At 34.1% G+C, this 27460-nt stretch overlaps 10 protein-coding genes and 8 pseudogenes across 18 annotated transcripts, besides 6 other annotated features; 7 read left to right on the forward strand and 11 right to left on the reverse strand.

The window, feature by feature from the left end:
- Positions 1-10420: part of a mobile genetic element that runs on past the window's edge.
- TVAGG3_0012380 lies at positions 729-1547 on the forward strand (annotated as a pseudogene). The gene has a single exon. A coding segment is annotated over exon 1 (819 nt).
- TVAGG3_0012390 (uncharacterized protein) lies at positions 2487-2906 on the forward strand (the record flags this gene model as incomplete). The annotated part of the gene is made up of 1 exon (XM_051219939.1): positions 2487-2906. The coding sequence occupies one exon, from the start codon at positions 2487-2489 to the stop codon at positions 2904-2906; it is 420 nt and encodes a 139-aa protein (XP_051104925.1).
- Positions 2923-3618, reverse strand: TVAGG3_0012400 (protein of unknown function, DUF4106 family; the record flags this gene model as incomplete). Its single annotated transcript, XM_051219940.1, has 1 exon — positions 2923-3618. One exon carries the CDS (start codon positions 3616-3618, stop codon positions 2923-2925), a length of 696 nt encoding a protein of 231 aa, XP_051104926.1.
- TVAGG3_0012410 (uncharacterized protein) lies at positions 3836-4288 on the forward strand (the record flags this gene model as incomplete). Its single annotated transcript, XM_051219941.1, has 1 exon — positions 3836-4288. The coding sequence occupies one exon, from the start codon at positions 3836-3838 to the stop codon at positions 4286-4288; it is 453 nt and encodes a 150-aa protein (XP_051104927.1).
- On the reverse strand, positions 4305-4724 carry TVAGG3_0012420 (protein of unknown function, DUF4108 family; the record flags this gene model as incomplete). The annotated part of the gene is made up of 1 exon (XM_051219942.1): positions 4305-4724. The coding sequence occupies one exon, from the start codon at positions 4722-4724 to the stop codon at positions 4305-4307; it is 420 nt and encodes a 139-aa protein (XP_051104928.1).
- On the reverse strand, positions 4761-5538 carry TVAGG3_0012430 (annotated as a pseudogene). The gene has a single exon. A coding segment is annotated over exon 1 (778 nt).
- Positions 6025-6822, reverse strand: TVAGG3_0012440 (uncharacterized protein; the record flags this gene model as incomplete). The annotated part of the gene is made up of 1 exon (XM_051219943.1): positions 6025-6822. One exon carries the CDS (start codon positions 6820-6822, stop codon positions 6025-6027), a length of 798 nt encoding a protein of 265 aa, XP_051104929.1.
- TVAGG3_0012450 (protein of unknown function, DUF4106 family) lies at positions 6827-7102 on the reverse strand (the record flags this gene model as incomplete). Its single annotated transcript, XM_051219944.1, has 1 exon — positions 6827-7102. One exon carries the CDS (start codon positions 7100-7102, stop codon positions 6827-6829), a length of 276 nt encoding a protein of 91 aa, XP_051104930.1.
- On the reverse strand, positions 8367-9004 carry TVAGG3_0012460 (annotated as a pseudogene). Its single transcript has one exon. A coding segment is annotated over exon 1 (638 nt).
- Positions 9500-10144, reverse strand: TVAGG3_0012470 (annotated as a pseudogene). Its single transcript has one exon. A coding segment is annotated over exon 1 (645 nt).
- Positions 10421-10962: 542 nt separating the features above from the next.
- Positions 10963-11000: a mobile genetic element.
- Positions 10963-11000: a terminal%2Cinverted (terminal inverted repeat of Banshee-A3 transposon ID:TVAGG3_0012480).
- Positions 11001-11548: 548 nt separating this feature from the next.
- Positions 11549-11585: a mobile genetic element.
- Positions 11549-11585: a terminal%2Cinverted (terminal inverted repeat of Banshee-A3 transposon ID:TVAGG3_0012490).
- Positions 11586-11879: 294 nt separating this feature from the next.
- On the reverse strand, positions 11880-12116 carry TVAGG3_0012500 (protein of unknown function, DUF4106 family; the record flags this gene model as incomplete). The annotated part of the gene is made up of 1 exon (XM_051219945.1): positions 11880-12116. The coding sequence occupies one exon, from the start codon at positions 12114-12116 to the stop codon at positions 11880-11882; it is 237 nt and encodes a 78-aa protein (XP_051104931.1).
- Positions 12117-12923: 807 nt separating this feature from the next.
- Positions 12924-13353, reverse strand: TVAGG3_0012510 (annotated as a pseudogene). Its single transcript has one exon. A coding segment is annotated over exon 1 (430 nt).
- Positions 13354-16124: 2771 nt separating this feature from the next.
- TVAGG3_0012520 (vesicle-mediated transport) lies at positions 16125-17382 on the reverse strand (the record flags this gene model as incomplete). The annotated part of the gene is made up of 1 exon (XM_001295946.2): positions 16133-17149. One exon carries the CDS (start codon positions 17147-17149, stop codon positions 16133-16135), a length of 1017 nt encoding a protein of 338 aa, XP_001295947.1.
- A 51-nt stretch (positions 17383-17433) lies between these two features.
- On the forward strand, positions 17434-18691 carry TVAGG3_0012530 (uncharacterized protein; the record flags this gene model as incomplete). The annotated part of the gene is made up of 1 exon (XM_001295945.1): positions 17637-18389. The coding sequence occupies one exon, from the start codon at positions 17637-17639 to the stop codon at positions 18387-18389; it is 753 nt and encodes a 250-aa protein (XP_001295946.1).
- Positions 18692-18984: 293 nt separating this feature from the next.
- On the reverse strand, positions 18985-19706 carry TVAGG3_0012540 (annotated as a pseudogene). Its single transcript has one exon. A coding segment is annotated over exon 1 (722 nt).
- Positions 19707-19958: 252 nt separating this feature from the next.
- Positions 19959-27460: part of a mobile genetic element that runs on past the window's edge.
- TVAGG3_0012560 lies at positions 20424-21217 on the forward strand (annotated as a pseudogene). The gene has a single exon. A coding segment is annotated over exon 1 (794 nt).
- On the forward strand, positions 23243-23693 carry TVAGG3_0012570 (annotated as a pseudogene). The gene has a single exon. A coding segment is annotated over exon 1 (451 nt).
- On the forward strand, positions 26741-27043 carry TVAGG3_0012580 (uncharacterized protein; the record flags this gene model as incomplete). The annotated part of the gene is made up of 1 exon (XM_051219946.1): positions 26741-27043. The coding sequence occupies one exon, from the start codon at positions 26741-26743 to the stop codon at positions 27041-27043; it is 303 nt and encodes a 100-aa protein (XP_051104932.1).

The raw sequence follows: 27460 nt of genomic DNA on the forward strand, positions 1-27460 counted from the left end.
ATAAAGTTAGTTTTATTTTGTATTTTTTTGTATGTAAGATATGATTTCAGGGATTTTTTTGACGAAGTGTCAATGTTCACTTCGTCAAAAAATAACAGTTATCTAATGAAAAAGTTAGTTTTATTTTGTATTTGACGAGAATGTCGGGTAAATGTTTTGTCATGAATTTCCTTAAGACAGAAAAAATAAAGTTAGTTTTATTTTGTATTTTTTTGTATGTAAGATATGATTTCAGGGATTTTTTTGACGAAGTGTCAATGTTCACTTCGTCAAAAAATAACAGTTATCTAATGAAAAAGTTAGTTTTATTTTTTTATTTTGTATGTAAAGATATGATTTCAGGGATTTTTTTGACGAAGTGTCAATGTTCACTTCGTCAAAAAATAACAGTTATCTAATGAAAAAGTTAGTTTTATTTTGTATTTGACGAGAATGTCGGGTAAATGTTTTGTCATGATTTCATCGTAAATGTTTTGTCAAGACTTCTTCATCGTAATGAGCGTATATGTTTTGTCATGACTTCTTCGTAAATGTTTTGTCAAGACTTCTTCGTAATGAGTGTAAAGGACCCAAAAATAAAGTTTATGTTAGAATGTTAGATCTAACCTGTCTTCTAACACGTTTTCTAACATGGTCTAAAACTCTCGAAAATCATGAATTTTCCCGAAATAAAAAATAAAGTTAGTTTTATTTTTTTTATTTTTTTTATTTTGTATAAAAAAATAAAAATGTCAACAATCGGCACAACAACAATTCAAACAACAGCACCAAACTCTTTAGTCATGAATCCTACGTCAATGTTAGTAGAAATGAAAAGCTTCATTCCTTCTTCATATACTTTTGAAACAGAAATCCAGAAGATAAAGCAAGAACTTTTAACATGTAATTTAGACTGTAGTGCGAAAGATGAAACAAATGAACAGTATCTTTATGAAATGGAGGACATTATTGACCATTTGCCTAAACTACCTGAAATTCAGCAACAAAAGCTCACTATTCCTGAATTCGATGAAATAGAAGTCAAAGCAACTGACTCAGTAGAAATAAAGAAGTTCATACGAAAGGTAAACTATGAGTTTCTAGGATTTCATTGCAACCATAAGGTTATGGACAAAGATTGCGACATGGTATATAAGAACATCTCTGACATATATAAATCGGGGGAGTTTAAGACCTACGACAACTTTGTTTCGTTAGTTGCTGAATGTGTATGGCAGATAAGAGATGAAGATAGAAGAGGTAAAGTATGGAACAAACAAATAAGACCCGCTATGTTTGAGATGAAGAGAGCAATTGACGCTTTAGTTGTTTTAGCTGGTAAGGTTTCAGAATATAACGCAAAAATGAACCCGCAATGTTCTAAATGTAAAGCAGCAATGAGGAGATATAACTACTCCGTCAAAGAGATAGAAAGAATGAGAAACGACTATGCAGACTTAAAGAAAGAAGCAGAAAAACCAGCAGAAGATAAAATGGACATGTTAGCATTTCTGAACAAAAACTATCCAACAGCAGAAGATTTCCTTCTATCTGACGTCAAGAAGAAATATAAAGAAACCTTCGGCATTGTTAAAACATTCGATGTACTAAAAGAAGAAATAGAAGCTACAAAACTGTTTAAAGTCATGAACCATCGCAACATATACCATGTAAAACGCTTGTAAATAGTTATGTTAGGAAACGTGTTAGAAAACATGTTAGATCTAACATTCTAACATAAAATATATTTTTGGTCATTTACAATGAAGTCTTGACAAAACATTTAAGTTCGATGAAGTCTTGAAAATTCATGAGTTTTGTGTGTTTTAGACCATGTTAGGAAACGTGTTAGAAAACATGTTAGATCTAACATTCTAACATAAAATATATTTTTGCTGAATTCCGTATGAAAACCGAGAGAAGAACAGCGAGTAGGTAAGAAACCTTAGTCGCCAAAACTCTATGAAAACAGTGAAGAACAGCGAGACCGACTTTTATCTAGGTCGCCAAAACTCTATGAAAATCATGAGTTTCCTTAAGACAGAAAAAATAAAGTTAGTTTTATTTTTATTTATTTTTTTATTTTGTATGTAAGGACAGATATGTCAACATCAGAGAACACAACAACTGCTATCGTTCATGAAGCCATAAATGAAGAATACGAGTGGGTTCAGTTTAACAAACAACTCCGTCTCATTCGTTCGGTCAAAGACGATATGTACCAGATGCAAAGTATTTTGACAGCATGTTTTGCTCCAGATACTAAACACGCAGACGACTGGTTCAAAAACCAAAGCACACAAGAACTTTTGAGTGAAATTTCTCTAGACCGACTTTTTTCGGCCATGCATAAAACACATGAAAATCGTAAAAATTTGCCAATAAATTTAAGAGGATATTATGTACATAGACTTTTAGTAAATGCAGTTGCAATGTGGGCTTCTCCTCGTTATGCATGGCATGTTTACAGACTTCTTGACGAAATTCATAGACAAGAACGTGAAGAGATGGAAAAGAAACTTCAAGCAAAAGATGAAGTCATTGAAGCAAAAGACAAAAGCATTCAGAAAAGAATACCACGTTCGGTACCAAAAGGAAAGGAAAAGAACTATAAGTATATGATTTATACTGAAGAGATGGAAAATGAAGAAGATAAAGATATGGTTATGTTGCATTTAGTCAGAAGAAACAACAAAAGCTTTTACGACCTTGCTAAGATTTACAAATCTGACAGAAATTGGTTCTATCGCGAAAACTTACCGATTTCAATGACACCGAATGAAGATGTGAAACAAATAGTTCAAGATACGTTACCTCAAACACACTATGATATGAAAGGTTGTACAATACTTACCTTCAAAGAAGACTTACCGCTACTGAAGGAAAAAATAACAGAGTATTTTGACAACTTCAAACAAGCAGAGTAAATGAACCATTTATTTTTCAAGCTTGACTTTTTACAATTTGAACTTTGTTTGCGTAGATATGAATTCTGAAAGAAGTATGAGGGTCTTGTATGACTTTGTACTTCTCCCATAGTTCATATCTGTCAAACTTACCTGCCATGGACTCTTTCATAAGTTCCATGAAATCGTCTTCGGACAATCCGGGGAAAAGTATAATGTCAGTAAGTATTCTTTTAACATCCTTACTTAAACTCTTTGCTGTCTGTACACAAATGACAACTGAGATGTTAAAGTGTCTGAGCTTCTTAAGAATTCGACACATATCTTGTTCTCTATTCTTTAACAAAGGATGAGAAGCAAAGTCATCTAAGATAAGAAGACATCTATGAGGGTAAGTCTTCCAATCGTAAGATTGCAATTTCTTCGAAATGTATTCTATCTCTTTCTGTTTGTTTCTGAAGTGTTTCTTCTCTAATATTCTCTGCATTTCCTCATTTGGGTCTTTGAACTTAGAATTTATATACTCATTTATAGCATTATACTTCAAAACTCTTCTTTGGTACTTCTTTATCCAATCTAACAACTCAGTATCCTTTATACATACTAACTTAGACTTCTTTATAATATCTTTGAACGAATTGACGGTTTGGTCAAATTGACCAGAAGTACTACAAATGACAACTAACTCATAGAATGGGTTCTTCTCATCTAGTTCTTGTTGTTGTGCAGCCATTTTAAGATAAGTGAAAGTCTTACCCGACCCAGGTGGTGCAATTAGACCTGTATATACCATTCTGAGCAAATAAGAACTTGTCATGTATAGGCTTTATCTGAGCATTTTCTAACTTCCTCTTGTTCTTGTTTAAAACATTCTCAAATTTTTTGTCAATGTCAGCAAACTTTTTTTCTAACATATTTTTAGAAAAATTAAAATTTTTATCTTTTAGAAAATGTCTAGCGATTTCGCTATCTATATTCGAGACAAGCTTTTCGACAGCAAAACATCTGTCGACCATAAAATCTTACATAGTGTAAACAAGAAAGGTGAATTTGTTCTAAAGTTCTGTTTCTGGGAATATGACAAGAACCATAAAACATTAAGCAGAGAAGTCTTAAAATTTGTCAATGACAGACTTGTTGACAGAGATGACGCCGATTGGAAAGATGAAGTCCAACAAAAGTTCTTAGAATGCAAAGAAGACACATGCGCTGTTCTTGAAGATGAAATAGAAAACAGAATAGAAGAGCTATTAAAGGACAAAGAACTTTTACATAAATATAGTTGCGCCAAATTTGACATAACTCCACCAGAAAAGAAGAAGAAAGAAAAGAAAGAAAAGAAAGTAGAAGAAGAGAAGAAAGAACCTGAACCAGTTCCAGAGAAAAAGAAATTTGACATGTAAAAATAAAATTTTATTTTTAGAACATTTCTGGGTCAATGTCAATGTTCTCTTCCTCTTTAGGAGTAAACACTGGCTTAGACTCTAAAATCTTTTTACCCAATTTACCTTGAACTTCTACAACTTTAGACTCATAATATTCATAGTCGTCTGCTTTCTTTGGTTCATAAGGTATAACAAGTTTGTATGCTTTGCCTTCTTTAAGGTTTGAAAACCTTCTGTCAAAACTTTCTTTGACTGCTAACAAACCTTCTATGTCTAAGTCTTCAAATTTCGCACCATTTTTAGTCACAATAGCAAACTTAACTGGTTCGATGTTCCAAACTTTGCTGAATGAAGACTTTTCAAAATGGTAGAAGTAAACATTCAAATATGTGAATGGGTCTAGTTCTTCTTTAAGTCCTGACATGTACTTGTTTACTGAGATGAATTTTGCCATCTTTTCTATCGGATAAAAAAATATTTTTTTTAAAATTTACTCATAAAAATTTTTCTTTGTATATACACCATTCTGTACGTCTAAAAGACTTTTGACATTTGCCAAGAATGTTCGTTTAGACGCTGTCATATAACCATATTCTTGACAATATTGTTTATACGAATCGTACAATGACCTTTCATCTAAACACTCAAAGTCAGTTTCATCTATGAACAGTTCATATACACTCTTGTTTGCTTCTAACAATGTTTGTCTCTCTTCGGTATGTGGAATTTGTCTTGGATTGAACTTTGAAATATCTAATGTCATAAAGTATGAGAACAAATGGTTGTAAAAGTCAGATGTCAAAGTTTCTGCTAAGTCGTCAAAATATTCTGTATCTTGCATATGAGAATCTGACGTTCTGACAACTACATATCTTCTGTCAGAACTTTCTAACTTCATCGGAACAGCATTGTTTGAAACCATAATGAAGTTTGCAACATTTTCACAAACTCTTTGGTCTTTATACTTTCTTTCAACAACTCCAACTTTGTCTGTTATAAGACTCTTCAAAGCATCTGAGTTCAAAACTTTTGTTGTATCTATACTTTGAAGTTCGTTACATACTATAAGTTTCATATTCTCAATTGAAGAGTTAAATTTACCGCAGATGTTTTCTAAGTTTGTCATATTCGGGTTCGAATAACCTTCTAACAGTTTGCATAAGATATCTGTAAAGAATGTGTTCTTACCTGTTCCTTGTTTTCCAATTATAATGAGAGCAGTTTCATTTTTAGCACTTGGATGTTGTAAGATGTTTGCAAACCAACATAAGATATACTCATAGACTCTTTCGTTTCCATTGCATATAATTTCTTTGACATGGTCTAACCAAGCTTCTATAATATTTTCTTTCCATTCTACTTGTTCGTATTTATATCCAGTGAAGATAGAATAGAAGTTTGGAGAAGGTGTATAGAACTTTATACCTCGAACTGAAAAATCTTCTAACTTTGACAATAAGATATCCCAAGCATCTAACATCTTCATGCCAACTTGTACGACTTTTATTTTCTTAAGTTTCTGTCTACATTCTTGTTCTGAAACTATTGTCGCTTTAGGTTTGTTAAAGACTACATCCCATTCTTTCATAACATAACATTCTGGGGCAGAGTCGACATAAATGACTAAACGTTTCAAATTCTCGACTGCTTTGTTATAGTCTCGAAATGGACACATATTTCTGAATGCTTGGAAGTCATAAAAATCTGAAACATCTATTCTGTACATTTTTATAAAAATAAAAAAAATATTTTTTTTATTCTTGACTTTGTTGTTGCATTTGTTGCATTTGTTGTTCTTGAGCTATTTGTTGTTGAAGTTGTTCTTGTAATACAATACTTTCACCAGTTGCATCTTCCAATTCGAAACTTTCTGCCGTCATTGACAAATACATAGGACATAAAAGTTTTACAGGAACAAAGTTTGCGTCAACTAATGTCAACGTTATACTTGCCAAAGTGTTTGAGTTCACTAAGGTTGAAAATTCTGCATTCGAATGAACAATAGGCAAACCAGCAGAGAAAGTATTGTTTATACGCATAAGTATCTTTTGGTCATAATAGTTTCTGTCGACATTCGAATAACACTTTGAACCTAAGTTTGAAACAATATATAAGATTGGTGTGCTTAATGTCAATGGAATAGACATTCCTTGTATGACACCTTTTCCTGTTATAGGAAACTGTTGGTAGTAAAAACCAGAAATAAGTTTTGTATTATAGCTCATATCGTTTATAGTAAACTCAGTCGGACATCCAAACATAATGAAACCTGCTCTAGTTGCAGCACATGTTACACCCGTCCTTAAAGTATTAAATAAGTCAACAAAACCTGTTGGTGGTATATCTGAGTAAGTATCTTCAAAGGAGTATTTTTTACCATTCACAACAATAAAGTCTTCTGGTGTCAAAAGAGCAAAACAGGCTTTAGTCGTCATTGTGTTTAAAGTTAGTTTACAATACCGTCCTTGAGGACTTTGTAAGTTTGTTGTTATAGAATTATATGACTCAGGGTTTTTAGTCGTAATAGTATAAACCATTATATCTTCTGCCATTTACTTAGCAAATAAATTTTAATGAAATGTTGTGGTCGTCAAATATTTTTATGACGTCTGGGAAACTATACTTTAAGTTCAACGTTTCACCTCCTTTCATAACGTATATCTTGTCAATGACATTATATGAAACACCACAGCAACTAATGTCGGGTTCTATTTCTTTGATGTTTATATCGTCTGCCTCTGTCAAAAGTTTCAATAGTTCTTTCAAGACTTCATGAGGTGCAATGACATATGAGTTCACTTTTACAGGGTTGTGTTCGACCAAGTTTAACATTATACCTAAAGCTTGACAAATCTTCTCCTGAGTTTGAAGTTTGTCTTTCAGTTGTTGTAGTCGTTTCGAATATCTGCAACAGAACTTAAGTCTCTGCTAACTTCAGGATATGTTGGTTCTTTTACAGGAACAATTGTTATACCATCTTTGTCTTCGTATGGTTTCCCCACTTCAACATCTCTGTCTTTGACATTGACAATAACACTTTGACTGTTTGTTTGAGTTGGTGAATTTAACTTCACATCTGCCACCGCCATTAAACCTTTTGAAACACTCACGCTTCTATTTTTCGGAAATGACATTTTACTTAGAATAAAAAGATGGACGTATTCGAGTATCTCTTCGAATTGAAGCAGAACAAAGTTTACACACACAAACAATACAAATACATTGACAGAATAGTTCTTTATACAAACAATGGTAAATGTTATAGAATAGCAATATTTGCTGAACCAAAATATTTCCATAAAGCAAAGAAAGTTGGTATAACTGAAATGGTGAAAGTTCTTGACGTTGACAAAAATATAACAACAAAACTTACAGATATTTCTAAAGGAAAGTTTATCTTACAATATTATGTCAAAACTGGCTACTGTCAATATTTGACGGAGAGAAGTCAGTTCAAGAACAACTTACTGACCTGCTGCCAAAATCTGCTCGATGGAAGCTGTCGTTATGCCAATCTGAGGAGCCCCAGCAGGTTTCATCGAACGAATCTCAAAAGAGCATCTTCCGTGAAAAGTGCTATTGGTTTTGTAAACTTCTTTGCTCTCAGTTCATCTGGACCGTCTCTGTCACCAGTATATATTGTATTTGTACAGTACCAACAGTTGAAATACCACCCATAAAGTCTTCTGAGTCAGCAAATGGAATGCCGAGCCAAAAGTTTGAACGGTCTCCATTTGTATATTGAGTTTTTTGACCTCCTGTATGAGTCCATACTTTCACATATGGCATAATAGAACTTTGCATTTCAGGGTTAATGGTTGTTGTGAAGTTGTTTGTTAAAGTTCATAGCATCTAATGTCAAGTTGTATGACCTCATATCCTCAACTGTAGAATATTCTTCTCTTGGATAATATTTGCCATCTATGTTTATATGATATTTAATACCGGGGTTGTAGAAACAAGAATAGTCATTTATAGTTCGTCTGAACAGTACAAACATAGTATCTGCATGTTTCATTGCAGTTGTTAAAGCAATATCTGTTCTTGCACCTGGGTCAGCACTTTGGTTTCCAACTTCACCTGCAAAGTCTTTGACAGATATTTGGTGTATAGGGAACATAAGTGGAACTGCAATATATTTGGCAGCTAAAGCATTTGAAATATCTGGGTCCAACATATAGACTGCAAGTCTGCTTTCTATTCTCTTGCATTCAAATTTTTCGCATGTGAACTTAACTGGGTCCCAAGCAGTTCCAGCAGCATTGAAATAATAGTTTACTTCATTGTTGAAGTTTGAGAAACCAAAGTCTAAGTCAACTTTGTCTTTGCAAAATTCGGCGAATGACGTTTGATTTGTTCCCTTTACGTCTGTAATAGTGAATGGGTCTTGTGTTGGTGCAATGACTAAGTTATTTTTGCTTGGAGTAAGTTCGATAGAAATTTTTCCTGCCCAGTTTGGCAAGTATCTTAAAAAACCTGAAGATGAGGAAAGATGACAAAGGAACTCTAAGTTTCAGTTTTTACTTTGGTTACTGCTGCTGCAGTTTGTCCAGAAAGGTTAACATAAACTCCTGGAACGTTAGGGTCAAGTCTTCTTATTTTCTCAATATTTGCATACTGGTCTGTTTGTTCTCTAGCTTGTGGTTGTACTGAGTTTCTCAAAGCGAACCATTCATAGTTTGCCCATGTTACTGTTTGAACTAAGTCAGAGTTAGAATATATCTTATATCCCATGAAAACTTCTGGAGCATATTGGTATCCGACATAGAAAATTCCATTGCAACCTTTCTTGTCAGACAACTTGGCAGAAGGTTTTATTTCAATGTCTTGTTCCACGTATAAGAATGAGTTGTCAATAGAAATAATATGAAACCTGTCGCAAGCAATATCTACTGTTGTTGAAGAACCTTCTCCAAACTCACCTACGTTTCCATAAGAAACAGCAGTTGTATATTCGTAAGTTCCAGGAACTATTTCTGACCTTCTAATGGCATTGTCGCATTCGTTATACCATTCGGAAACATTTCCGTTCATGGCATCCAAAACTGTTGGCGTTATATTCTGAGCGGCGTACATTTCATATGGGTAAAAATATAGAATAGTTGGATTTATATATCATAAAAGAACCCACTCGGACCAAGCTTTACTTTCTTCCTGACTGAGTTTTTAACTCTTCTTTTTCCTTCATTGCCACTACTTTCACTAGATGAAGTTACTTCTTCACTACTTTCACTTTGTTCTACTCTTCTTCTTTGGTGTCGCTTTTGGTAACTTGCCCTCTGCTTCAAGTTGTTGCATCTTTGCCTCATGTTCACCTAGTATGTTGTAAATTTCCCATGTCCTTTTTGCCTTTGGGCTCTGGTCGCCCATCTCAGGTAACCTATATCCTAGAAAGATTTTGTCATAGTTTGTATTTGAGTCGTCGCTTATTGTTTGCATGACTCTTTCCTGAGTTTCCGGTTCAAGCTCTTCAAATATAGCTTGTCCATATGGAATATGCTCGTTTCCAAATATATGTTTTTGTAGCCATTCTGGTTTTCTTTCCATGTTACCAATAATATCTTTTGTGAATGGGAAAGCTTTTACCCAATGTTTCAGTCTTGCGTCATTTATTTCTGTAGTTGGTTTTATTTTGTCAAGGAACATGTTTTTCAATACTAACATTTCATTTGGTACTGTCCATTTGAGTTTTCTTAAATATTCATCCCTTCTCAGTTCATTGTCTGCAAAGTAAGTTTTTATGACATTTTGTAAACTTTCGTTTGCAAGGTCATGTACAATAGGTTCTCTTCCTTCTCTCTCCCTAACTTTCTTTCTAAACTCTTCACCAAATATACCATCTCTATGGTTCTGTGTAGTTCTTTGAGATAAATGTTCTAGAACGTCAGGTGTTATATTTCCATCAGCCATGTTCATTTCATACTGGTCCAAAATATCTGCATGTTTCATATCTTTCAATGGCATTAAAGCCGCGCTGAAAATACCAGCTATATCTGGTTCACCATTCACTTCCATTGCGTCTACAACTTCTTGGAATTGTGGTTGTAAGTTTATGAACCACCTATCCGGATTAGCTTTATGACCCCATCTCATTGTAGTTCCATAGTCTGCAGAAACAAAAGTAGGTTTGTTTCCATATTGGTTAGGTTCTGAATGAACTTTAAACAATGTTTCATTTCTATATGTTTTGTTGAAATTTAACCTTTTATTTTCACCGAGTTCAGCCAAAGATTGAACGTTATATGGTCGTAAGTAAAAAGGATTGTTGTATTTGCGTACATTTTCTTTCAGTTCTTCCATTCTATGCTGAATATTTTCATCTGATGTTGGAGTCTTTTGTATGTCGGCGAACATTTTTCGATATTCTTCTACTATGTCAGCTGAATTTTTCTTAGACTCTTGGAAAGATTCCATATTCTCCGCATACTCTTGTTGAGGGTCAAGATTTTTCGGCTGTTCCAAATCTTCATCTAGTTCTGTGAAGTTAGTTTCCAAAGGAGGGACTTGTTCGTTTCCTTCAGGCTCTTCTAGCTGTTGTTGCTGAACTATTTCTTCCATGTCTGGTTGTATCTGAACTTCTTCCTGTGGAGTTTCTTGTACCTCATCTGCTGGCATTTCATATATTCCGAGACCGTTTTTAACAAGTTCCCTATTTAAGCCATCCGCATTCATAACCCTTTCTTCTTTCGTTCTGTTGTAAACAGAAATTCATCAAAAGTGACACCTCAGAAAAGCTAAAATATTGAATTTTTGGAACTTTTGATAGAGCACGTTTTTAAATATTAATTAAAGTAAATGTATATTTTGTAAAGATTCTTTTTAATAAAAAAGTAAAATTTTGAAGAAGAACACAAAATCTTCTGAAAAATAATATCACATAAACTCATATTATTTTCTAATATATAACTATTTTATATAAAAATCAAATTCAATGATCTTAAAAGCGAAGGATAAACCTCAAAATTTACGAATATAATGAGTGGGAATATAATGCTTATCTATCATAAAACCATATGAAATATCAATTTTTGCTTTACGCCTATTCCCACTCATTATATTCGTAAATTTTGAGGTTTATCCTTCGCTTTTAAGATCATTGAATTTGATTTTTATATCAAATAGTTATATATTAGAAAATAATATGAGTTTATGTGATATTATTTTTCAGAAGATTTCATTCTATATGCCTATGAAAAGTACTCTCAAAACTAACTTTTTCCTAATTATAATTAAATCTAGAATATTGTATTATGCTTAGTATTATTTCATTCATCAAAATTGAGAGCTGTCACTTTTGATGAATTTCTGTTTATTACAGTTCCGTCTCTATTTTTTACGCGTTTCATGAAGATAGTTGAATTATCATTTATCTCTGACACCAAATATCTCGGAGTAAATTCATCCATGTCATTTGGATGATATGCTATTAAATCATATCCCTTAGCGAGCTTGTATTTTCCAGGTTTGAAATTATATCCCATTTGGTGCTGAACCATAAAGCTAAATAGGTTCGGGTCAGTATTTCCTTCCTTGAACTTTCTAATAGCTTCTTTATATCTGTCACTAAAGTCAAGAGTATCTGGGTAACCATAATTTTCCTTAAGCATTTTTAAGAATTCTTGGTTTCCTTGTTCTCTACTTCTTTTATGTCCTTGCTCTGTTTGTGGTTGTTGCTGTGCAGTGTTTTGAACTGTTGGTTGTGGTGCAGTGTTTTGAACTGTTGGTTGTGGTGCGGTGTTTTGAACTGTTGGTTGTGGTGCAGTGTTTTGAACTGTTGGTTGTGGTGCTGGATTTTGAACTGTTGGTTGTTGTGTTGGTTTTGGTGCATGCCTGTGTCTGTGTCCATGTGACGATGTAAATGTTTTAGGTAGTCCTGGTGCAGGTGCTTCTCTTGGAGGGTTTGGTGGTATCTAAGTTCCACCAGCTGGCACATATGTTCCATCTGCAGCATAATGTCCTACCTGACTTTTCGTTTTTAAGAAAGCATTTACTAGGTCTGTTTTGGTCTGTTGTAACTCTTTTTCTTGACTTTCCACAACAGTTGCTCTAACGGCGTCATAGGCACTTTGAACTGCCTGTCTCGTTGCTGCATCTGTTATTTTCGTCATATTTTGTGCTACTTCTCTTAACTCTTTGTCGAAACCTTCAGACTTCAGTTTCTTTCCAGATGAGAAGTCGTTCACTAGTTTCACCTTACTATGAAGAGCTTCGAAGGCGTTCTTAAAGTCAGCATTCATTAAAGCTTCATTTGAACTGTCTTCATCCGCTTGTATTTTTGTCCTTATTGACCCTATAAGTTGGGCTGCTTTAGCGTTGGCTTGGGCATCTAACCAGTCATTATTAGCTTTTATATATTCTGCGCTTTTCATTGCCTTTTGCATGGCTGCGTCGTTATTTTTACTTTCTTGTGCTAAGTTTTCATACTGTACGGTTTGGTTTTGCAACTGTAAAAGTTTTTCTGCCTTTACATTTGCTTCAACTTCTTTTTTATACTCATCGCTATCCATATATGTCTTCAGAGCTTTTTGTTTTATTTCTTCATCTTTCAGTACTTTATATTGAGTAGTATGGTTTTTCAAATTTATAACATCTTGTTCCATTTTTGCTACTTCTGCTGCTTTTTCTGACACTTTTTTCGCATATTCCTCTGTACTTAGTTCTTTCAGTTGTTCTTCTTTCTTCTTTTTCTCTACGTTTAACTCATTGAGTTTCTTTGTGTGTCTGTCATATTCTAGTTTCTTTTCGTTTTCACTTATTTGTTTCTGTATGTCTATGTTTGACTTTTTGACATCTGTTATTTGATTTTTGAGTGAACTCAAATTCATTTGACTTTGAGGGTTATAAGCTGTTCCGTCTGCAGCTCCACCATAGCCTGCCATTTTCGCTAAAAGTGCCGCTCTTAAACCTCCACTCTGTGCACCAATAACTCGGTTTAAAAGCATAGGGTTGCTTGACATTTGTTGCAACATAGTGGGGTCATTCATCATTTGTTGTTGCAACTGTTGTTGTGGTGTCAGTTTTACTATTGGATGTTTCAATGCTCCCTTCCTCTTACGTATATTCTTACGTAGCTTACGTGGCATTTTAAGTGAAGTTAAAAAGCGGTTTTTGACAGATGTTTATATGACACTTTTTGTTCAGCACAAAAAACTACTCGGTCAAAGTGTTGTCAGTTTTGTAAAATAACCGTCCTATCTCATTCTATAAGGGAGAAAAGGCTTCTCAAAGTATACTTCCGTGGAACGCCTGTAACTTTTCCTGTAGCGACGATAGACCCTTACTTGTCCGGACAAAGTTATACTAAACATCTTCAGGGCTAGAGGGCACGAAGTGCCTGGAGGCCCCACTCCCTTTTTTTTTTAATCGATTTGAATTCATAAATAAAGAGTTTTTGAGAATCAGCTTTTTCAATGTTCAAAATATATTTATATTAATTCAAGAGGTTATTGTTTTAGAACCATATAAGCGTTTATGGAGTTGTAATAATATTTAATGTTTTTATTAATATTTATGATACTTAATATTTCATAATTGATAGCTTACTCAAAAATTTTATTAGTCGATTTCTGTTCAAAATTGAATTTATCTCTCAAATTGTTAGCTTTACAAAATTTGAAATATAATTTAACTAATCCAATTATCATTGATTCCTTCCAAATAATGAACGAGGAATTGCTAAAAGTTGATAACTTAACTATACGTAAATGCAAAATACTATTCCTTTGAGATATAAATCCGATTTTGGCCATTATTTTTCAAAAGTTGAATTAGAAGATTGTTGCATGCTAAGTTCGGTCAACGATAGAAATTGAGTGGAAATTAATCGTCGAGGAAGTACGATTATGTAAAGTAAAAAAATGTTGTGGGATTTTTAATATTATATATTATTTTATAATAAAAATTTTTTGAGTCATTTTAAGAAGCACATATAATTTTTTGAATTTAAAAATTAAAGTAGTGTCAAACGAATTTATCACTTAATTTAATACTCAGATTTCTTAAAATTAATGAAAAAAAGGTTTTCTGAGAACTTTTGAGAATGGTTTTCAAATTCCATTATTGAAAATATATAGGTATTGTATGAAATTCAAACTCTATATTTATTAAAATTCTAAATTTTTAATAAAATAACTTTTCAGAGGAATATGATTTTGAATGGTTGATTAATAAGTATAAAAATGTCTACGATTTTAAGGAGGGAATTGTTCCTTATGAGGTATACATCATAACTATATACCTCATAAGGAAAATTCCCTCTTGATAGCTGGGAAACTTTCTCTGAATAACTTATCATTTGGAGAAAGTTTCCCAGCTATCTATTAGAAACTAAAGGCTGTGAGGCACTAATATAATCAGTGCCTCATAGCCTTTAGTTTCTTATTAAAAACGAGAAAACTTGTTCGAAATGATAAACAATTTCGAACAAGTTTTCTCATTTTAAGGAGGGAATTGTTCCTTATGAGGGATACATCATAACTATATACCTCATAAGGAACAATTCCCCTTGATATCCTGGATATTTTTGAATATATTTTTTTAATTAAAGTTCTCAAAAGTATTATCAAAAGTGATTTTTAAAAATATCTCCAATTAATTAACTAATTAAAAGTATTATATTTTTAAAATTAAATAGTTTTTCAATTTTTTTGAAGGAATTGAGATACTTCCCACGACAATAAAATTGAGAGGTTTACATTATGACTGATCTTAGCATGCAACATTTTATATTCTTGAACGTAATAATGTTGCATGCTAAGATCAGTCATAATGTAAACCTCTCAATTTTATTGTCGTGGGAAGTATCTCAATTCCTTCAAAAAAATTGAAAAACTATTTAATTTTAAAAATATAATACTTTTAATTAGTTAATTAATTGGAGATATTTTTAAAAATCACTTTTGATAATACTTTTGAGAACTTTAATTAAAAAAATATATTCAAAAATATCCAGGATATCAAGGGGAATTGTTCCTTATGAGGTATATAGTTATGATGTATACCTCATAAGGAACAATTCCCTCCTTAAAATGAGAAAACTTGTTCGAAATTGTTTATCATTTCGAACAAGTTTTCTCGTTTTTAATAAGAAACTAAAGGCTATGAGGCACTGATTATATATTAGTGCCTCACAGCCTTTAGTTTCTAATAGATAGCTGGGAAACTTTCTCCAAATGATAAGTTATTCAGAGAAAGTTTCCCAGCTATCAAGAGGGAATTGTTCCTTATGAGGTATATAGTTATGATGTATACCTCATAAGGAACAATTCCCTCCTTAAAATCGTAGACATTTTTATACTTATTAATCAACCATTCAAAATCATATTCCTCTGAAAAGTTATTTTATTAAAAATTTAGAATTTTAATAAATATAGAGTTTGAATTTCATACAATACCTATATATTTTCAATAATGGAATTTGAAAACCATTCTCAAAAGTTCTCAGAAAACCTTTTTTTCATTAATTTTAAGAAATCTGAGTATTAAATTAAGTGATAAATTCGTTTGACACTACTTTAATTTTTAAATTCAAAAAATTATATGTGCTTCTTAAAATGACTCAAAAAATTTTTATTATAAAATAATATATAATATTAAAAATCCCACAACATTTTTTTACTTTACATAATCGTACTTCCTCGACGATTAATTTCCACTCAATTTCTATCGTTGACCGAACTTAGCATGCAACAAAAAAGCGATTTACCAAACAAATTTCAGATTAATCAAAATTCCGATTTTTCTTTAATAAAAAATCAAATTATTTGATGACAATTAAATTAATTCGAATATAAATAAATATTTTATTATATAAAATCTATGAAATAAAATAATGAAACAAAAAAATAATAAAAATTTCGGAAATTAATTTGCAGCAACTTTTTGCTCCGGCTTTTCTGCGACAGCCTCAGCCTTTGTCTCTACCTTTTTCTTCTTCTGGTCAGATTTTTCCAAAAATGTGGAAACCATTGAGAAAATCGCGTAAATTCCGGACAGAAGCCCTCCAGTCGAGATGAGGAATGACCTGAAGCTGCGGCTCTGCCACGTAACAGCGATTGTATACGGTGTGAAAGAATAATAGAAGTAGATTCCCGGAACTAGATGGTAAGTCATGGAGTAGAAGTAGACGTACTCGAATCCCTTCTCGATGTACTGTCCATCGGCGTAGAAAACGATCGGAGTGATAATTAAATTGTATTCTGTTGCAAGAGGCTCCCCTGTTGATTTAATATGGGTCCCGCGGAGAGGATGGGAGGTCATAGGGATGTTGGCACCAAATCGGAGGTCGATAATGTCGTGGTCGAAGGTTATTGTCTGATAATCGTCTAATAAAATGTGCTGATGGCCGTAGTCTTCAATGCTCTGGCCGATGGCAAGGTGGAAGCTGCCAGGAACTCTGTTAACACTGATTTTACCTTTTACATGGCACTTTTCGTTCGGATCAAATTTTTGTTTGTTTTCTGGCTTGCATTGAGTCCAATTTTCAGGGGTGGCTGTTTTGTTGTTAGAGTGGTAAATTTCTTTGAGCTTTTCGCAGCCGTTGCAACAGAATCTGTTATCATAAAAATCATAGCAAGAATGACATTGTTTTTTCTTGTTGTAGAGTTCCATAAATCCTTTTTCTTGATTTACCCTTCTCCATTTGAGTGTATCGTTAACTAAAAGCTGCTTATGACCAATTGAATCTAAAATGTCAAGATGTAGGACTTCGCATGGCTGATTGATAAGAAAATTTAGCGAGACATTAACTAAATCTGTTCTGAGAGAGTAAATATGATCAGTAGAAAGATCTCTGTGAATTTTTGGAGTTACCATTAAAATTATTTGAGCAAAAATAAGGAAAGTTGATAGGAAAGACATTGCCTGAGAAATGTAATACATTTTGTCTTCACTAATTATTAAATCTTGGTTCTCTATTTTATCAAAAGCATCAATTTTCTTCAGAAATTCTTTCATTTTGTTCGAATTGTCACTTTTTATTTCTTGTGAACAAAAATCTGTGTATAAGTCAAGCAAAGATTTGTTAATGCTTAATCTGATATTTGCATTCTCTTATGATCTATCTTGGTATATTATTTCATGAACAAAAAGAATTGATCTCTATTGAAAGAAATTTTTCTGTCACAAAAATGCTCAAGGAGAAAAAATATGTCATTGCATAATACTACACAATCTATATCCCGAAGTTCGGCCTCTTTTAAGGCAAATTAAATTCAAATTCAGATCAAAACCTCATTGTAATGATTGAAAAAGTCATCCAAATTACTTATTAGATCAATGACATCCTGGGCAATGAAATACAGCTTCTGATACCGATATCAATGAAATAACGAACAAAATTCAAAATCAATTATTTACATTCAAAAAAATGTCTTGCAACATTTATGAGACAACATACAATAGATTTTTTCAAAGACCAGCTACAACAACAGTCACTGGTCGCCAGATCACAACCAACACATCACGACACGAATCCGGCTTCTCTTCAAATACAAGAATGAGCCCTTTACACCTTAATCCAACATTTCCAGAAGAACCTGTTACAAGAGCACCAGTAACACGCGGATTTACTGTTTCAGAGAAAACAAGAACAAGAATGGAACAATCCGGATATTGGCATTCTGAAATCACTCATTCTGACAAGAAACAAGAAATGGATCTTGTCTCAACACACATGAAAGATTATCCTAAGTACAAATCTAATCACGAAGTTTATTGGAGTTTGAACCGCAATTTGATTGGGTCAAGAGAGCCAACACCTTATTCCAGACAACCAATCAATGTAACTCAGCAGCGCATATCACCTATGGAGTCTACATCCCACTCTTCTTATCCGAAATACCAAGGAAACTCTGGCGTTAACATTCCTTCTAACGTTCGCATGGAAAGGTGTGGTTTCTCAAATGCTGCAGTTCCACTCTCATCAAAGAGCGTTGCAATGTCAGATAGATCGATAAATGATTTGTCTCCAAGCGAGGCTTCTCATTTAAAGCACAAGGATCCAATAGAATACCAAAACATCCAGTATAATACTCCATATCTTACCACTGCTCAAATCAGTTACCAAAATCCGAACAAGATGAGGGCTTTTACAGCAACAACTGGTTTAAGAACCAACTAATTATATGTTTTGTTTTTTTTTATACAAGTATTAAATGCTTAATATTATTTTTTGCTTCTTTCCAAATTTATTTTTTATTTTCAGACAATTTCTATTGATATTCAAAAAAAAAGGTAGTGGGGCTTCCAGGCGCGTTGCGCCCTCTAGCCCTGAAGATGTTTAGTATAAATGAAGTTTTTATTCGGAGGGCTTCCAGGCGCGTTGCGCCCTCTAGCCCTGAAGATGTTTTTCCCAAGACCCAAGAGGAGGACCGAACCCCAGCCGACCAGCCGTTAACTTTTTTGTGTCGCTTTTCACAAATTATATATGTTTTCATGTTTTGTCACTTTTCAGGTAAAAACATTTTTATTATTATATATAAATGAATTTTACAAAACCACCGTTACCGTTCTTTGGAAATAAGAGTAGATGTAAAGATATTATATTGAGAGAACTTAAGAAACTACCGAATGGTCTAACATTTGTAGATTTGTTCGGTGGAAGTTTCTATATAAAAAAAAAAAAAAAAAAAAAAAGGGAGTGGGGCTTCCAGGGGCTGCGCCCCTTCTAGCCCTGATGATGTTTAGTATAAATGAAGTTTTTATTCGGAAAATTGTTAGTCTTCTGGTGTGAATTCGGAGGACTCTTCTTCTTCCTCCTCCTCTTCTTCCTCTTCTTCGTCATCGTCGGCGAGTGGAAGAGGACGTAGTTCATCCAAATTCTGTATGGACGTCCTGATTTGGATTTAAATGAGATGGACATATTTTGTGTGAGTGTTATTTCAGTTTCGATAAAGAGTTGGTGTGCTGGTTTGAATATATGTTCGACGTAGGAGAATTTGTGCAACTCATCTTCTCCCAATTCTGTATTGATACAGACTTCGATGAAGTCACCACTGAGAATGTCTTCACCTGTGGGCATATCCACAACAATTAAATGAACGACACAATAGTTGTGAAATTCATTAGTAGGAAATACTGTTGCAGGCGTATTATATGAGGGGAAAAATGTTTTTTCTTCCCCAAATTCATCTGCTACTTCATCTTCATCGTATCCGTTGTTAAAAGCTTTAAATTCATGTACAATTTGAGCAAATTGTTGACGGAGATTTGGTGGCATACGTAAGCAAGCTTGTAACAATGTCCTACCTTCCACACACTCAGCAAATATGGGAAGGTAGGAACATATAATGTCCGTCAATTGGTCCTGGTTGGGGACCAATTGACAGAGTTTTGTGTATGCCGTTATTGTTTCTTTAACGGTATTTGTGTAGATACGGTTATATGGAGTATTTCCCTGGTTGTTAAGGGAAAAATACTCATCCGATTGTAATTTCAATCTTGACCTCAACTCTTTGTTCGGTATTCTTTGGTCTATTCTTAGAGCTGTATTTGTTCGTGCGGCTGTGGTTTTAAAACATTCGAGTCAAGTTTTAATTGCTTCGAATTGGATGTCGATTTGAATTGGGAGTCTTTTGAGTTCTCCTGAGCTTGGTTCTGTATTAAAGACTGAATAGCAGTGTCAGCTTCTTGTTTTTCGAGATAGTATTCTATTGAATTGGGCTTCACTGTTCGAGACGCGTACATTATGAAAAATGAAATGTTTTTTTTCGGACTACTCATAGAAAAGTTTAAAATAAACCGTTTTCGTCAACGGAACCCCCTCTATTTTTTTATTTTATTTAATAGTTACCGTTGGAAAACCGTTCCATCTCAAATATTGAATGAACTATAAACGTTTTTTGTTTTCTATATATACTTTTTTGTCCAACGGTAAAACTTTTTACACAACGGTTTTTGAGAGTCGTCGCCGTTGACTTTTTTGTAGAGCACTCAAAATAGTATAACTTTGTCCGGACAAGTAAGGGTCTATCGTCGCTACAGGAAAAGTTACAGGCGTTCCAAGGAAGTATACTTTGAGAAGCCTTTTCCCTTATAGAATGAGATAGGACGGTTATTTTACAAAACTGACAACACTTTGACCGAGTAGTTTTTTGTGCTGAACAAAAAGTGTCATATAAACATCTGTCAAAAACCGTTTTTTACTTCACTTAAAATGCCACGTAAGCTACGTAAGAATATACGTAAGAGGAAGAGAGCATTGAAACATCCAATAGTAAAACTGACACCACAACAACAGTTGCAACAACAAATGATGAATGACCCCACTATGTTGCAACAAATGTCAAGCAACCCTATGCTTTTAAACCGAGTTATTGGTGCACAGAGTGGAGGTTTAAGAGCGGCACTTTTAGCGAAAATGGCAGGCTATGGTGGAGCTGCAGACGGAACAGCTTATAACCCTCAAAGTCAAATGAATTTGAGTTCACTCAAAAATCAAATAACAGATGTCAAAAAGTCAAACATAGACATACAGAAACAAATAAGTGAAAACGAAAAGAAACTAGAATATGACAGACACACAAAGAAACTCAATGAGTTAAACGTAGAGAAAAAGAAGAAAGAAGAACAACTGAAAGAACTAAGTACAGAGGAATATGCGAAAAAAGTGTCAGAAAAAGCAGCAGAAGTAGCAAAAATGGAACAAGATGTCATAAATTTGAAAAACCATACTACTCAATATAAAATACTGAAAGATGAAGAGATAAAACAAAAAGCCCTGAAGACATATATGGATAGCGATGAGTATAAAAAAGAAGTTGAAGCAAATGTAAAGGCAGAAAAACTTTTACAGTTGCAAAACCAAACCGTACAGTATGAAAACTTAGCACAAGAAAGTAAAAATAACGACGCGGCTATGCAAAAGGCAATGAAAAGCGCAGAATATATAAAAGCTAACAATGACTGGTTAGATGCCCAAGCCAACGCTAAAGCAGCCCAACTCATAGGGTCAATAAGGACAAAAATACAAGCGGATGAAGACAGTTCAAATGAAGCTTTAACAAATGCTGACTTTAAGAACGCCTTCGAAGCTCTTCATAGTAAGGTGAAACAAGTGAACGACTTCTCATCTGGAAAGAAACTGAAGTCTGAAGGTTTCGACAAAGAGTTAAGAGAAGTAGCACAAAATATGACGAAAATAACAGATGCAGCAACGAGACAGGCAGTTCAAAGTGCCTATGACGCCGTTAGAGCAACTGTTGTGAAAAGTCAAGAAAAAGAGTTACAACAGACCAAAACAGACCTAGTAAATGCTTTCTTAAAACGAAAAGTCAGGTAGGACATTACGCTGCAGATGGAACATATGTGCCAGCTGGTGGAACTTATATACCAGCTGGTGGAACTTATATACTAGCTAGTGGAACTTATATACCACCAAACCCTCCAAGAGAAGCACCTGCACCAGGACTACCTAAAACATTTACATCGTCACATGGACACAGACACAAGCATGCACCAAAACCAACACAACAACCAACAGTTCAAAATCCAGCACACAACAACAACAAGCAAACAAAACCACACAACAACCAACAGTTCAAAACCACACAGCAACCAACAGTTCAAAACCCTGCACAACAACAACCACAAACAGAGCAAGGACATAAAAGAAGTAGAGAACAAGGAAACCAAGAATTCTTAAAAATGCTTAAAGAAGAGTGTGGTTTCCCAGATACTGTTGACTTTAGTGACAGATATAAAGAAGCTATTGGAAAGTTCAAGGATGGAAATACTGACCCGAACCTATTTAGCTTTATGGCTCAGCACCAAAACGGATATAATCTCAAACCTGGAAAATACAAGCTCGCTAAGGGATATGATTTAATAGCATATCATCCAAATGACATGGATGAATTTACTCCGAGATATTTGATGTCAGAGCTAAATGACAATTCAACTTTCGTCATGAAACGCGTAAAAAATAGAGACGGAACGAAAGAACAAAAGCTTATGAATGCGGATGACGTAGATAGGGAAATTGTTGAAAACGGTCTCGGAATATATGAAATGCCAGCAGATGAGGTACAAGAAACTCCACAGGAAGAAGTTCAGATACAACCAGACATGGAAGAAATAGTTCAGCAACAACAGCTAGAAGAGCCTGAAGGAAACGAACAAGTCCTTCCTTTGGAAACTAACTTCACAGAACTAGATGAAGATTTGGAACAGCCGAAAAATCTTGACCCTCAACAAGAGTATGCGGAGAATATGGAATATTTCCAAGAGTCTAAAAAAAATTCGGCTGACATAGTAGAAGAATATCGAAAAATGTTTGCCGACATACAAAAGACTCCAACACCAGATGAAAATATTCAGCATAGAATGGAAGAACTGAAAAAATGTACACAAATACAACAACCCTTTTTACTTACGAGCATTTAACGTTCAATCTTCGGATGAACTCGGTGAAAAATAAAAGGTTAAATTTCAAGAAAACATATAGAAATGAAACATTGTTTAAAGTTCATTCAGAACCTAACCAAGATGGAAACAAACCTACTTTTGTTTCTGCAGACGATGGAACTACAATGAGATGGGGTCATAAAGCTAATCCGGATAGGTGGTTCATAAACTTACAACCACAATTCCAAGAAGTTGTAGACGCAATGGAAGTCAATGGTGAACCAGATATAGCTGGTATTTTCAGCGCGGCTTTAATGCCATTGAAAGATATGAAACATGCAGATATTTTGGACCAGTATGAAATGAACATGGCTGATGGAAATATAACACCTGACGTTCTAGAACATTTATCTCAAAGAACTACACAGAACCATAGAGATGGTATATTTGGTGAAGAGTTTAGAAAGAAAGTTAGGGAAGAGAAGGAAGAGAACCTATTGTACATGACCTTGCAAACGAAAGTTTACAAAATGTCATAAAAACTTACTTTGCAGACAATGAACGAGAAGGGATGAATATTTAAGAAAACTCAAATGGACAGTACCAAATGAAATGTTAGTATTGAAAAACATGTTCCTTGACAAAATAAAACCAACTACAGAAATAAACGACGCAAGACTGAAAGATTGGGTAAAAGCTTTCCCATTCACAAAAGATATAGTTGGTAACATGGAAAGAAAACCAGAATGGCTACAAAAACATATATTTGGAAACGAGCTTATTCCATATGGACAGGCACTGTTTGAAGAGCTTGAACCGGAAACTCAGGAAAGAGTCATGCAAACAATACGCGAAGACTCAAATACAGACTATGACAAACTCTTTCTAGGATATAGGTTACCTGAGATGGGCGACCAGAGCCAAAAGGCAAAAAGGACATGGGAAATTTGCAACATACTAGATGAACATAATGCAAAGATGCAACAACTTCAAGCAGAGGGCAATGAAGGAAAAAGAAGAGTTAAAAACTCAGTCAGGAAGAAAGTAAAGCTTGGTCAGTGGGTTCTATTATGACATATAAATCCAACTATTCTATATTTTTACTCATATGAAATGTACGCCGCTCAGAATATAACGCCAACAGTTTTGGATGCTATGAATGGAAATGTTTCCGAATGGTATAACGAATGCGACAATGCCATTAGAAGGTCAGAAATAGTTCCTGGAACTTACGAATATACAACTGCTGTTTCTTATGGAAACGTAGGTGAGTTTGGAGAAGGTTCTTCAACAACAGTAGATATTGCTTGCGACAGGTTTCATATATTTCTATTGACAACTCATTCTTATACGTGGAACAAGACATTGAAATAAAACCTTCTGCCAAGTTGTCTGACAAGAAAGGTTGCAATGGAATTTTCTATGTCGGAATACCAATATGCTCCAGAAGTTTTCATGGGATATAAGATATATTCTAACTCTGACTTAGTCCAACAGTAACATGGGCAAACTATGAATGTTCGCTTGAGAAACTCAGTACAACCACAGCTAGAGAACAAACAGACCAGTACGCCACCATTGAGAAAAATAAGAAGACTTGACCCTAACGTTCCAGGAGTTTATGTTAACCTTTCTGGTTCAGATGGAACTGCTGTCACTAAAGTAAAACTGAAACTTAGAGTTCCTTTGTCATCTTTCCTCATCTTCAGGTTTTTAAGATACTTGCAAACTGGGCAGGAAAAATTTCTATCGAACTTACTCAAAGCAAATAACTTAGTCATTGCACCAACACAAGACCCATTCACTCTTACAGACGTAAAGGGAACAAATCAAACGTCATTCGCCGACTTTTGCAAAGACAAAGTTGACTTAGACTTTGTTTCTCAAACCTCAGCACTGAAGTAAACTACTACTTCAATGCTGCTGGAACTGCTTGGGACCAGTTAAGTTCACACGAAAAATTTGAATGCAAGAGAATAGAAAGCAGACTTGCAGTCTATATGTGGACCCAGATATTTCAAATGCTTTAGCTGCCAATATATTGCAGTTCCACTTATGTTCCCTATACACCAAATATCTGTCAAAGACTTTGCAGGTGAAGTTGGAAACCAAAGTGCTGACCCAGGTGCAAGAACAGATATTGCCTTAACAACTGCAATGAAACATGCAGATACTATGTTTGTACTGTTCAGACGAACTATAAATGACTATTCTTGTTTCTACAACCCCGGTATTAAATATCATATAAACATAGATGGCAAATATTATCCAAGAGAAGAATATTCTACAGTTGAGGATATGAGGTCATACAACTTGACATTAGATGCTATGAACTTTAACAACAACTTCACAACAACCATTAACCCTGAAATGCAAAGTTCTATTATGCCATATGTGAAAGTATGGACTCATACAGGAGGTCAAAAACTCAATCATGGAGACCGTTCAAACTTTTGGCTTGGCATTCCATTTGCTGACTCAGAAGACTTTATGGGTGGTATTTCAACTGTTGGTACAGTTCAAATACAATATACTGGTGACAGAGACGGTCCAATGAATTGAAAGCAAAAGAAGTTTACAAAACCAATAGCACTTTTCACGGAAGATGCTCTTTGAAAATTCGTTCGATGAAACCTGCTGGGGCTCCTCAGATTGGTATAACGACAGCTTCCATCGAGCAGATTTTGGCAGCAGTCAGTAAGTTGTTCTTGAACTGACTTCTCTCCGTCAAATATTGACAGTACGCCAGTTTTGACATAGTATTGTATTATAAACTTACCTTTAGAAATATCGGTCAGTTTTGTTGTTATATTTTTGTCTGCTTCAAGAACTTTCACCATCTCGGTTATACCAACTTTCTTTGCTTTATGAAAATATTTGGTTCAGCAAAGACTGCTATTCTATAACATTTTCCATTGTTTGTATAAAGAACTATTCTATCAATGAACTTGTATTGTTTGTGTGTGTAAACTTTGTTTTGCTTCAATTCGAAGATACTCAAATACGTCCATCTTTTATATTCTAAGTAAAATGTCATTTCCGAAAAATAGAAGCGTAAGTGTTTTCAAAAGGTTTAATGGCGGTGGCAGATGTGAAGTTAAATTCACCAACTCAAACAAACAGTCAAAGTGTTGTTGTCAATGTCAAAGAAAGAGATGTTGAAGTGGGGAAACCATACGAAGACGAAGATGGTATAACAATAGTTCCTGTAAAAGAACAACCAACATATCCTGAAGTTAGCAGAGACTTAATTCTGTTGCAGATATTCGAAACGACTACCAACAACTGAAAGACAAACTTAAAACTCAGGAGAAGATTTGTCAAGCTTTAGGTATAATGTTAAACTTGGTCGAACACAACCCTGTAAAAGTGAACTCATATGTCATCGCACCTCATGAAATTTTGAAAGAACTATTGAAACTTTTGACAGAGGCAGACGATATAAACATCAAAGAAATAGAGCCTGACATTGCTTGCTGTGGTGTTTCATATAATGTCATTGACAAGATATACGTTATGAAAGGAGGTGAAACCTTGAACTTAAAATATAGTTTCCCAGACGTTATAAAAATATTTGACGACCACAACATTTCATTAAAATTTATTTGCTAAGTAAATGGCAGAAGACATAGTGGTTTATACTATTACGACTAAAAACCCTGAGTCATATAATTCTATAACAACAAACTTACAAAGTCCTCAAGGACGATATTGTAAACTGACCTTAAACACGATGACGACTAAAGCCTGTTTTGCTCTTTTGACACCAGAAGACTTTGTTGTTGTGAATGGTAAAAAATACTTCTTTGAAGATACTTACTCAGATATACCACCAACAGGTTTTGTTGACTTATTTAATACTTTAAGGACGGATGTAACATGTGCTGCAACTAGAGCAGGTTTCATTATGTTTGGATGTCCGACTGAGTTTAGTATAAACGATATGAGCTATAATACAAAACTTATATCTGGTTTTTACTACCAACAGTTCCTATAACAGGAAAAGGTGTCATACAAGGTTTGTCTGTTCCATTGACTTTAAGTACACCTATTTTATATATTGTTTCAAACTTAGGTTCAAAGTGCTATTCGAATGTCGACAGAAACTACTATGACCAAAAGATACTCATGCGTATAAACAACACTTTCTCTGCTGGTTTGCCTATTGTTCATTCGAATGCAGAGTTTTCAGCTTTAGTAAACTCAAACACTTTAGCAAACATAAACTTAACCTTAGTTGACGCAAACTTTGTTCCTGTAAAACTTTTATGTCCTATGTATTTGTCAATGACGGCAGAAAGTTTCGAATTGGAAGATGCAACTGGTGAAAGTATTGTATTACAAGAACAACTTCAACAACAAATAGCTCAAGAACAACAAATGCAACAAATGCAACAAATGGAACAAATGCAACAACAAAGTCAAGAATAAAAAAAATATTTTTTTTATTTTTATAAAAATGTACAGAATAGACGTTTCAGATTTTTATGACTTCCAAGCGTTCAGAAATATGTGTCCATTTCGAGACTATAACAAAGCAGTCGAGAATTTGAAACGTTTAGTCATTTATGTCGACTCTGCCTCTGCCCCAGAATGTTATGTTATGAAAGAATGGGATGTAGTCTTTAACAAACCAAGAGCGACAATAGTTTCAGAACAAGAATGTAGACAGAAACTTAAGAAAATAAAAGTCGTACAAGTTGGTATGAAGATGTTAGATGCTTGGAATCTTATTGTCAAAGTTAGAAGATTTTTCAGTTCGTGGTATAAAGTTCTATAACACCATCTCCAAACTTCTATTCTATCTTCACTGGATATAAATACGAACAAGTAGAATGGAAAGAAAAA

Source organism: Trichomonas vaginalis, chromosome IV (genome assembly GCF_026262505.1).
Source record: "Trichomonas vaginalis G3 chromosome IV, whole genome shotgun sequence".
In the NCBI taxonomy this organism is placed as follows: Eukaryota; Parabasalia; order Trichomonadida; family Trichomonadidae; genus Trichomonas; species Trichomonas vaginalis.